General features: G+C 39.1%; 1 protein-coding gene across 1 annotated transcript in view; it reads right to left on the minus strand.

Annotated features, from left to right (window-relative positions):
* CLGN (calmegin) overlaps positions 1-8,552 on the minus strand; it is a 24,097-nt gene extending 15,545 nt beyond the window's left edge. The window contains exons 1-3 of the mRNA XM_010008925.1: positions 8,391-8,552; positions 7,318-7,388; positions 4,888-4,946 (exon numbers count right to left, since the gene is read on the minus strand). Of these exons, the coding sequence (XP_010007227.1) occupies positions 4,888-4,946; positions 7,318-7,388; positions 8,391-8,552 (292 nt within the window). The remainder of the gene's footprint in view (positions 1-4,887; positions 4,947-7,317; positions 7,389-8,390) is intronic.
* Between the last annotated feature and the right edge of the window lie 4,023 nt (positions 8,553-12,575).

Below are 12,575 nucleotides of genomic sequence, written 5' to 3' on the forward strand. Positions count from 1 at the left end.
GGGAAAGCTACACATTTATCATAAAATGTTCATACATCACAAAATTTCATTAAGTTATTAAATTGTGGGACAAATCTGTAGCATGGAATATCCACTGGATTTCTGTTTAATCACAACTTTGTATGAAAGAGCCAATACATTTCAGATATGTTATTTTATTCAAGCCTAATGCTTGCATTGCTAACGTAGAGACTGTTTCAAAGCTCTAGCTCATACTTAATGAGCTTTACAGTTAAAGTCTATTTCAGCCTTAAGAAACTGGCAGGTATTTGAAGAGATGCCTATACTTCGGGTATGCAAAGCTCTACACAGGAAATCCCACTCTCCCATTTCACCAAAAAGGTATTAGTTCTAGCCAACTAAGATAATGCTAGTTTCCAGCATTATAAAGATGGCATATTTGTAAAGTATATACTATTCCTTGCTCTTCTCAAATTTAGAGAAATAAAATTTAAACTTTAATACTGTAGATCTGTATCTCTAGGCCGTGGTATCCCACAATGCCTAGACAAGCATAAAATATTTATCCAGATTTTAGATTTATTCCTACCATTGTCACATAAAAAACTATTAGTCACAAGGCACTGTGCAAGCTAGACCTGCATGGTTCTTCCCCTCCTGCTGCTATAGTATTACAATCTTTCAGGTCAAATCTAATCACATGGAAGATGAAGCCATCCACCCTTAATTCTTTCCAAGAGTTATCAGATTTGATCTTAAACACAAACAAGCCTACAGTTTTAGAAATAAAAGGTTATATGATTATAAATTCTCCAAGTTTGGGTAAAACACAGTTAATTACACATATGGACAATATCTAAAGAACACGATTTCTAAAAGGGAAGTTACATTTTCTCAGAGATTTGCAGCACAATATTCACTGATTATTTTTTTTTTCCCAGGAATGAACACAGCACAAAAGACTACTTTTACAATTCACTGTAATCTCAAAAAAAGCCTGTGCCAATGTAAACAAAAGGAAGAAAACATAATGAGTTTTTCAGCATGTGTTTTAGAGAAGTTTCATATACTGTGAAATCTGAATGAAACAGATATTTACTTTTATCCAACTGAAGGGCAGTTTGTGAAAGTTCATTAAGGTAGGGCAGACACGTATGTTGACAAATCCCTAGTTTCTTGTAGTCTGCTAAGCAGGAGGGCCTGTCTTCATAGGAGAGGTGCTCCAACCCTCTGATGATTTTTGTGGCCCTTCTCTAGACTCATTCCAACAGCTCCATATCCCTCTTGTGTTGAGGCCTCCAGAGTTGGACACAGTACTCCAGGTAGGGTCTTATAAGAGCAGAGTAGAGGGGCAGAATCACCTCCCTTGACCTGCTGGTCTCCTTTCTTTTGATGCAGCCCAGGATGTGACTGACCCTCTGGGCTGCAAGTGCACAGTTTGCCCATATCCAACTTTTCATCCACCAGTACCTCCAAGCCTCTTTCTGCAGAGCTGCTCTCTATCACATCATCCCCTAGCTTGTACTGATAACAAGGATTGCTGCTACCCAGGTGCAGGACCTTGCACTTGGCCTTGTTGAACCTCAAAAGGTCCACACAGGCCCACTTCTCTAGCTTGTCCAGGTCTTTCTGGACAACATCCCATCCCCCTGGCATACCAGCCACACCAGTCAGCTTGGTGTCATCTGCAAACCTGCTAAGGGTGCCCTCAATCTATAACTTTGATGTAGATATTAAACAGCACTGGTCCCCAGTACTGACCCCTGAGGATACATGTCACAGTCTTCCACCTGGACATAGAGCCATAGACCACTACCTTCTAGATGTGACCATACAGCCAATTCTCCAACTTAGAGAGAAGGATGTTGTGGGGGGACCATGTCAAAGGCCTTGCAGAATTCCAGATATATCCACTGCTTTTCCCTTGTCCACTGATGTAGTCATTCCATTGTAGAAAGCCACTAGGTTGGTCAGACAGGATTTGCCTCTAATAAAGCTATGGTGGCTATCTCAAATCACCTCCCTGTTCTCCATGTGCCTTGTCAGAGTTTCTACAAGGATCTGTTCCATGATACTCCCAGGCAGAGGTGAGGCTGACAGGTTGGTAGCTCCTAGGGTCCTCCTTTCTACCCTATTAAAAAATGGGTGTAAAGTTTCCCTTTTTCCAGTCACCAGGAACTTCACCTAACTGCCACAACTTTTCAAGTATCATGGAGAGTGACTTGCCAACTACATCAGCCAGTTCCCTCAGGACTCTGGGATGCATCTCATCAAGTCCCATAGACTTAGACATGTTCAGGTTCCCCAGGTGATCTCGAACCTTGTCTTTACTTACACTGGGAGGGACTTCCTCCTCCTGCTCCCCATCTTGAGGCCCTTCAACTTGAAAGGTGAGAGGAGAAAGGTTGCCAGTGAAGACTGAAGCACAAAAGTCATTGAGAACCTCAGCCTTCTCTTTGTCCGTTACTAGGTTTGCCATCCTTGTCTATCAGGGACATACAGACTTTCTTTAACATTCCTTTTCTGATTGATATACCTGTAGAAGTCCTTTTGGTTATTCTTTGCTTCCCTTGCCAAGTTCAGCTCCAGCCTTGCCTGCCTTGGCCTTCCTGACCCCATACCTGCATGACTGGGCAGTGTCCTGTATTCTTTCCAATATATCACTCCCTGCTTGAACTGCTTGTGCAGTTCCTTCTTGCCTTTTAGTTTGGCCAGCAGGTCTCAACTCAGCCGTGCTGGTCTCTTATTTGATTCCTTGCACCTGGGGATTGAGAGATCTTGTGCTCTCTGGAAAGCCACCTTAACGATCTCCCAGCTCTGTTTTGATCTTTTGTCCCTGAGGACTGTTTCTGAGGGGGTCCTACTAACTAAGTCCTTGAAGAGCTGGAAGTTTGTCTTCCTAAAATTCAGGGTTCTGACTACACTCCTCATCTGACTCATATCCCTAGGGACTGTGAACTCCACCAGTGTATGGTCACTGCAGCTTAGGCTGTCTCAAATCTTGACATCCCTGATGACCTCACCTGCACTGGTGACCATCAGGTCCAGTATCACATCCCCTTGGGTAGGGCTGTCTATTTCCTGGCTTAAGAAGTTCTCCTCAAGGCACCCCAGAAGTCTCCTAGATTGCCTACAGCTCGCTGTGTTACTTTTCCAGCAGATATTGGGGTGGTTGAAATCACCCAGCAGGGTAAGAGCCTGTGAGCACGATGCCTCCTGAAGCTGGAGTAAAATCTGTCATCAGTACGCACCCCTTGATCAGGCAGACACCAACCACAAGGTTCCTCTTGTTGCTTTGGTCTCTAATTCCTACCCTTAAGCTTTCAACTTGCTCTTGTCTATTCTTCAGGGACATCTCACACACAATCAGTTTCTTAACATAGAGGGCAACACCTCTGTCCCTCCTTCCTCACCTGTCTCTTCTGAACAGCTTGTAGCCATCAATAGCCACACTCCAGTCTGAGGAGTCATTCCACCAAGTTTCAGTAATGGCCACTAAGTTCCAGCGACATAGTAGTTTCCAACTCCTCCTGTTTGTTTCCCATGCTGTGTGCATTTGTGTAAAGGCATGGGCTGTTGGCCCTGTCATCTTTTTAGAGGAATATCTCTTATCTCCCTTAAGGTGTTTCATGGGTATTTCCCTGTTGGCTCTTGAGGGCTGGCAGACCACCTGGTTTTCAAAAATACTAGCACTCTGCCTTGTGTTCCTGAGCTGCTACACCCAGGCCTCTCTCTAGCAAGCCCACTTACATGCCCACCCCCCTTCACATCTAGTTCAAAGCCCTTTCTATAAGCCCTGCTAACACTTGTCCTGTCACCCCATGGCTCATCTACATTGGGCCTGGTTTTATCCCTTTCTCCGTTCAAACCCAGTTAAAAGTTCTCTCAATTAGGCCTGCCAACTCCTGGCTGAGAATTCTTTACCCCCTTGGTGATAGTTCTTCTCCATCTTTGGCCAGAGAGACATCGTGCTTCCAGCCACCTCATCTATATGGATATTTCCTCTGCAACTTTGTTAATTTTACCAGTTATTTCTGGTAACTGCTAAACTTAAAAAGAGCCGTTCTGTACTGTTTTGCTTATCAAAGTCCTACAAGTTATGTTTGCTTACCAGTTTTTATTAAATTTTATTGCTTTAGTTTGACATAAGAACAGAGACAAATACTTTTCTTTTGCAGAAGAAGCTTTTTCTGTTCTCCCCATTTTCTCTTAAATTAAATAAATTCAGGTCGCAAAATTATTGCCACAGATCACACATCTGTCAAACAGTTTAAAATTATGTTAAAGCAGGCAATTCTAGCCTAGAAATTTATAAGTCAAGTGCAAACCCCAATGATAAAAGCCATCAAACCAACTCTTTCATCACTACGTCCCATATTTATTTTTATTACTACTGTAAAAATAAACTGTACAAGAACCACTAGAAAACCCTGTGTTCAAGAATAGAGCTTTTGAAAAAGCATTTTAAGGTAATATATTGAAAATTGAAAGAAATACATTGTTCAGTTTAACTTTTTTGTTTCAGAGGCTAGACTGGGAGACCAAGCCATGAATCAAGATGCAGCAACATGGAACATGCTGCTTTAGAAACATGTTTTAACAACTGAAATTGAAGCAGTAAATCTCTCCGATATTGTTTCAGAGAAGGCAGTTCTCAAGAAGCACTATTCATAAACAACCAGTATTGAATATTCAGATGCCGGAGGGTATTTTAGTATTATTCATCACAATAGATTATTGGGATGACAAAAGAAAAATCTTCATGCTAAGGAAGCCAATGAGCAACGTTTCAAATCTCCACTTCAGAGTAGCAGCCATCAGACAAACCAACATTTTTTATTTATGTGATCTGGGCTTTCAAAGGTAAGTTCTATGCAAGAGTACATCAGAAGCTATGTACTGGAAGTAAACATTAGAACTGCTTACCATCGTATTTAGCAATGCTATCATCTGTGTCTTCTTTCTTGGTTTTAGACAATACCCACCTAAACCAAAAAGCATACTAGTCATTGAACCAGCTATGTAAAACTTTATTATTTAACAAGCATGGGAAAACCAGCTCTCACTTTAAGGCTGTGAACCCGTGATAATGATTTTTGACATTCAGCATCTGAACTTAGTGTAGAAAAGAAAAATTAAAAATAGACTAGCCTAATATAGCATTTCAAAATAATTCCTAAGAATGTAAATTAAAATTATAACTGTAAAGTAATTAAATTATTTTTAATAAACTTCAGTTTTACAGACAAGCTGAGTTTGGCAGAATGTAAGAATACTACCTAAGACTACAATGTCAAAAATACATGGAAAATAGCAAGGTTCAAATGTAAATGGAAAGGAAAAAAAATCACCCAAAGACATCTAACACTATCTGACAGTAACAGTACACATGCAGAGCAGAGGATTGAAAGGAAAAGATAAGTGCCCAAATGACAAACACAATTATGCACTACATAATTGTAGTGCATACCCCTTACATCCAAATGCATGTAAGGGGATCCCAACAGGGCAAACAAACTCCTGATACTATTCAAAAGGCAAACAAATTGAGGTTACCAAAGAGACATGATCATACCCTACACACAACGTGTTCATTTGGAGGACAAAAGAGAAGGGAAAAAAAGGAATAAAGGGCAGTCCACCCTCATCTGGTTGGATGGTTCTATTCTGAGCCATGCACAGGAATATCTCAAACCAACAGTGCTGGTGAACTCTTAATTGTACCAACTATAAAACTACATTCTCATTATTTATTCTGTAAAGAACTATTTTCATTCATTCCTAATTATTATCTGCATGTAGTATTTCAGAGATTAGTGTCTTTTCTGCTTGAATTCCCAGTAACTCAACAGAAGGCAAGTTTAGAAACAACTGGAAAAAGGGAGTAAGATTCAATCTTACAAAAGTTGTTGGTACCTGCTACCACATTATTTTGTTTACAGTTTAAATTGTGCATCCTTTAACAGACATACATATATTACAATTGCATTACCTCACTCCTACAGTAGCTGTATCTCAGCCCCACAGGAAGTAAAAATATAACCAGCTTTAAGTTCTACCATAATTAATATATCCTGTTCCATCTCCTTTCACCCCTTTGCCTGGTTTTTCACAGGAGAGTTAGTTTTTGTTCCATCCATTTTAGTAACATGAAAATATCTTTTTCCACAATTCTTCACAAATCAAGAGATAACTTTTGTTCAGCAGTGTCCAGGAAAAGTGTGCAGGAAAAGAATATACCTGTAACAACACCTGATTTGTCATTAAAAACCAGAAACTTACTGTCACATTTTAAAAGCTTTTATCATAGCAAGGAAGTACTTTAACAATCCATCACATCAGAAATTTCTACTCCATTCCCAGATTACACCTGCATGCACACTTATTTAACTTGACTCAGTGACAGTATGCTAACCTGGCTTGATTAAAAAGAAAACTCAGTGATCATACAGATCACATGTACATGGTACTAATTTGTTTCTCCTTGATATTCTACACTCTTTATATCTGAGCTAGAAACAAGACTAAAAGACAAGCTGTTTTCCAACTAAAAGTGGTAATTCTATTTCAGAAATATATTATATTCACTCTTATTAACAGCACATTGGTGGCAACTGACTATAGCTCACAATACACAGCTTTTCACAGCATTGCAGAATCGTTACAGTTGGAAGATCTTCAAGACTAGAGTCCAACTGAGCAACAGAAGTCACTCAGCAGCAGTTACACCTTACACTGCCATACTGTTGGAAGAAAACTTAAGACATTCACAAGACAAAAATTTCTCAGGAATTGTTGAGATAAATCTGAAGATTCTCCTAAAATTTCAATGCAGTGAGGTCAAAGTACCTAGGAGCACTTCAGTAGTCTCATAAGTATCTACTTCTTATTGATTATGGAAAGCAAGATGATAAATTAATTTAAAAAATCAGCTAAAAAAAGTCTTCCTCAATCCAGGTTACATCTATAATGCTGAAGGCACTGCCTTCTTACATATACCTAAGTGCATGTGAAAAGGAAGGAAGAACTTGCTCCTGCAGAGAAATGGCCATGCATTTCACCTTTCAGCTAAACTCAAGTGGCTAAACTCATCTTTGAGGGTTTTTTTCTCTTAATGTCCACAAACCCAGAATTTATTAAAAACTTACTTAAAAAACAAAAAATAGAAACATACCTGAAATGTTAACTGTTCAGCTTAACATTGACGTATTTCAAGCAAGCATTACCAGCATTCCCAATTCTAAACCTTGTAAATCTTAATTTTTATAAAGACACTAGAAAAATGAATGCAAAGTCCTGCCACTGTAAGGTAAACTGCAGAAAGTAGACGTTTATAATTTTAAGGCATAAACTTACCCAGTCAATCCTCCATCAAAGGTTTCTGTAAAATACACTTCCCCAGTTGGCTTTGGAGTCTGGTACACAACCTAAAAGACACATACAGCTACACACTGTAACAAATTACAATTTTTCATTTGAAATACACTATCACACTTACAGAGGCAGTCCTTCCAGACACACCACTGGATTTTGTTAATTAGAAACATCTAGCAGAATAATCCATTCTTCCCTGCTCTCCATGTCACTCATTTCTTCAGCTGGGGTGCATGCCTTTAACAGTGAGAAATCTCACATCTGCGACTTAAAAAAATTGTTTCCTGTGTTCAAAGCCCATAAATAAACACATCTTACATGCAACAAAATCCCAGAACATTTACTGAACTTGCACCAATTTTCTGTTTCCTCCCTACTTCTTTCTATACACATTTTAAATTCTGTTTTCCCAGCTACTTGGCATCTTACAGTTGGGCTACACAGTAAAATGACAAAAGTTGAAAAATAATGTATGAATATGCCCACATCTCTTATGAAGTACAATGTAACAAATACAGAAAAATTGTGTTGGAATAAAGAAAGTGTCAAAAAGCAGCTGTGACTGATGAAATGAAGAAACTGGTCTAAAGTCAAAATCTCAGCAAGACCAAGATGTTTTCTGCTTCTTCTCTAGAAATGGCAGGTTAAGACTTGCAACAAAAGGTTCTAGATCATAGAACCACAGAATGCCAGGTTGGAAGGGACCTCAAGGATCAGCAGGTCCAACCTTTCTAGGTAGATCTATAGTTTATATGAGATGTCAAATCTAGACTTAAACACAGACTAGCAAAACTTTTTTCATGACTATCCACCACAGGCAGAGAATCTGATTTTACACTTTGGCATAACAGAATCACTAAACTGCATTAAGCTTTTCCTACAAGTCAAAAAGAGCAATGCTAAAACTCAGACTAGGGGGGCTGACACCCACTTAGTTGCCAATTGCATGTTAACTTGCTTTTTTAAAAATGCATTTGTCCACGAATTTCTCTACTACTTATAACTTAGTATTTTATAATTAAACAAGCTTTATCTAAAGATGTCTGTCATCTTACCTCAAAGGAAGATTTATCTCTATCAACATCGGCATCTTGAGACTGCTTGTCAAAATCCTCCACTTCAACATCTGCATCCAGAGTCCCTTCATTTTCAATTTCTGCAGTCACTAAGCTAATTATGAGGACACCCAAGAACAGCCAGTCCCACTGGAAGTGCATCCTGGTTATCTGAAGAACTGAAAGTTTTAGATTTTAAATATGATTGCAAGGACATTATCAATACTGTTTCAATTTAACCCCTAAAATTGTCTGTGAGAGAAAAAACCCACACATAAAACCAAGAAATAAAGATCATAAAGTATTGTCACTACAGTATTTTACTAAAGTGCTATACTATTACTAAACAGTCCTGACTCAGACATTTTCTCTTCCTACTGTCCCTAACTAAGCACTTGTAGCCTGTTCCCTTATCTTGCCAAGCCATAAATCTAGCAAGATTTTGACTGCTGTATACGTGCCTTTCTAAGAACTAAGAAAGACAGAAGTCTCATTTACCTCATTCCTTAAAAATCTGAACAAGTAATCAAATTGAATCAGTTTCTACAGTGTAGCAAAAAAGTAACAGCCCTTTCATTAGGGAAAATTAAATTAACAAACTCAGGACATACTATTATCCAACTGTCAGAACTACTGACTTGCATATCTTCAACGGCTATGTTTAGATGAGTACAGAGTTTATATCAATTGCAGCTGTAAGCATCTAAAGTATAAGACTGTTTCAGAAAACATTTTCTGTTTCAAAATCATCCAAGAAGTGCAAAAGTCAAAGCTTAAATGCAAATATCTTTATAATTTCAGGGAAACCTGAAAATCTTTAATCTAAGTATGAATTTCAATACCCACACCTCTCCATCTAATCTGCTGAGCAAAAGAAAAACCTTGATGCCCTGTAGTTTTTGCTTTACATCTGTAACACATACAAATCTCATTTTGTATTAGAGCAGTATCATATCAAGCACTTGCCTATGCAACTTTCCTCAATGGTCTTGCCAAAAAAGGCTTCTTTCTGAATTTGTTCTTTGTCTGAATTTAGAAACAGAAGGAAGACAGATTATAGATACCACTGCACATATAATTATCCTTTGGATGCTATTAATTTCTATCCACAGTAAGTCTGAAAAGAAAGACAAATCCAGACAATTAGTTTACTCTTGTAAGAAATTTTCAAAGCTTGTATGACTTTTAGCCACTACCACTACTAAATACTCCGCTATTGAGTTGCTTTCTGTGCCTGAGAAAGCAGTCACCCTCTTGGTTACATCACTGCTCTCTAGAGGTTTAATTGTTTACCACTACAGCCCTAAATATCTCAGCAATTAAGGTACTGCCTTATACTGGAAGCAGAAATCTTCTTCCTGGCTTTATCAGATTTGCTAAGCAATTCAGACCTTAGAATTGTACCAATAATTATTTATCATTCAATTAATAACATCTGCAAGTACTATCAAGCAAAACATATAGAGGTCAAACAGTGTCACATCCTAGTATGACTGTACTTCCAATGTCCAAAAAGAAAACTCTTTTTTTTTTTTCCTTATTCCTTTTAAGATCTATTAATTGAATATTGACTACACTGAACTGACAGCCAAAACCCAGAAGTACCATAAAGAAGTGTTCACACACTAGCACTATGTCAACACTAGGAAAACATCAAAAGCCTCCCTTCCTTGCACAAACACCTATATTCTACATAACTACATTAATTTTTTTATCCCTCATGATTACCCAGAATCCATGCCATTATGCGGCAGAATGAAAATTCCCACAGATTTACCTGGAGGATGGCAAGTCTGTTTACCTATTTTCTCAGTTATTAACAGTGATTAATCTCAAAAGTACTCTGCAAATTTTACTAGGGTTTTTAAAAAATTATTCTTATTTTAGTAAAAACCTACAGATACTGTTAGATACTGCTAATTCAGACCTCCTTGGCCAATTCTAGAGCTGAAAATAATATTGCCTTGAAGATTTAAAAATTATTCAGTTATCATATGCAAACATTGTATCTTACAGTGTACTTCCGAACACCTTTGTCTGGAGACTATCACATCGAGCTTAACTACCCCCATTTTCATGTTCTTAATCACCGTATTAGGACAAAAAGTTAAAAAAATTTCTACCCACACCTCCTGGGACTTCTCAGCTCTCAGCTAAAGTAGCATATATAAATCAGATATTAGACTTGCTTTCTTAGCATAAAACTTGCTTACCTTACTTCAGCTAGGTTGTCATGGAGGTGGTCTCCTCCTCATCTCCTAAAGCAGATGAAGAGACAGATACATCTTTCTTTGTTGATACATTTCAGGTGTATTTTGTGTCCAATCCAAATGCCTTTTACTTACATAGCTGTAGTTTTACTGTAATCAGCCCCAGCCACTTTTGTTCCATACACAGACTAGCAAGGGCATCCAAGAATAGTCCTTGCCTTTCCACACAGTTCCCTTGTAAAACTCCTGATGCTTTTCACTTCATTCTTGTCAAGTCTTATCGCTACTCCCTGATCCTAGCCTAGGACATTCCTAACTTCAGTCAATCTTCAATTACATCTCTTTACTTTTCCCTTCAAGAAGAGAAGGCACACTTTTTTGACACACACTTAAAATAATCCCAGGAACACTAAAATACCTTATCATGAACAATTACAGTTATCAATCAATTTCCAGGCAAAGATGGTTTTAAACGAGACCATTGCATATTTTGTGAACTGTGCCATCAATAGAGTCTTACAATGTAAAATAAACCTTCCAGATAAGCCAAATATTTTCAGCTTTCAAAACACAACTCCATACTACACGTTATTGTATTCAAAACCTACTGAACTTCCCCAGGAAAATCTGTTCTTATTCTTTCCTCAAGGTGACCATAAAAACAAGCCAAAGGGCCCCACTGTTAGAAGTTCCTCAGCAGAACAAAATAAGTTACTCCAGTCTACAGCACTCACACAAACCACTGAATATATTTACTAGCAATCTTGGTTTGGATGCCAAGGACCAGTGCTTCCAAACCACCTTTCAGGGAGCTACAGCAAACAGGTAATTGCAAAAGCACACATCTTGACAACAGTTTGAATTAGGAACATGTTATAGCTATAATGTGACCCATGAGAGAACTGGACAGCCATTCTTCAGTGTGATAAGCTGTCATCAGAGAAGGTAAGTCACAGAAATGTATCCCCTAACAATTACACCCCTAAAAGAAGATTCCAAATTGTTCCTTATAGGATAGGCAGCTTAGATGAACATATTTTAAATTCTGTCAACACATGTAACTTCAGACCTGAAATTTTAACTTAATTTTTGCATAGCCTGGTCACTCTGTAGCATGGGTAACTACAGCACATCTACACACGAGAAGAGACATTTATAGCCAGCGGTTCTGTTGTAAAGTGTGCTCCTGGGACCAGCAAGTGCTGCAACATCAACGACTGCATCTCAAGTAACACACCATTGCTTCTGAGGCACATGCTTAGGAAAGACACCAGGCACAAACTGAAAGAATATTCTGACTGGATAGAAGGTTTTTTGCATATGCTACACATGGCGTTCCATTAATGGCACTGCTATTCTCTTTGACGTGGAACTAATGAGAAAGCAGGTTCTTTTACATTATTACTAACTTCAACTTTGAAGAGGGACACGCCTTCTTTATGGAGCTCTCCAAATTCTACATCCTCAAACGGGAAGGGAGCAAGACTGCCATTAACAGCTTTCCTCACTCAGAGGCATAAAGCTCCCGCACCAACATGTGGGTTTTTCCTAGGGCCAAACACCAATTCCACCCAGGGAAACAGCAAGACGTGTGTTTTTCCCACCCCACCTTCCACCCATAACCAGGTGCTGCCTTATTCCTCCCCCATGTAGCTGCATCAACCAGATCAAAGGCAGAATCCAGCCAAAACCGCCCTATGAAAAGCACCCAGGAGCTCTTACCTAACTTTAGGGGTTTTTTTCCTTATTCTGCATGAAAACCTGCGCTTTCCTATCTTTTCCCGAAGCGCCACGAACGCGGCGCTAAACCCGCGCAACCACCGATGACTCCAGTGCCTCCTCACGCTCCCCGGCTGCTCCAGCGGGCTCGAGCGAAACCTCTGGGAAAAGACGATTTTTTCAACGAACTAAAAAGAGCAGCGGGTGCCCAAAACGCACCCGCGTCCCTGTGACACGGCGCTTCGGAGGGCCCGGC

This window comes from Chaetura pelagica, unplaced genomic scaffold (genome assembly GCF_000747805.2).
Source record: "Chaetura pelagica isolate M959 unplaced genomic scaffold, ChaPel_1.0 scaffold221, whole genome shotgun sequence".
In the NCBI taxonomy this organism is placed as follows: Eukaryota; Metazoa; Chordata; class Aves; order Apodiformes; family Apodidae; genus Chaetura; species Chaetura pelagica.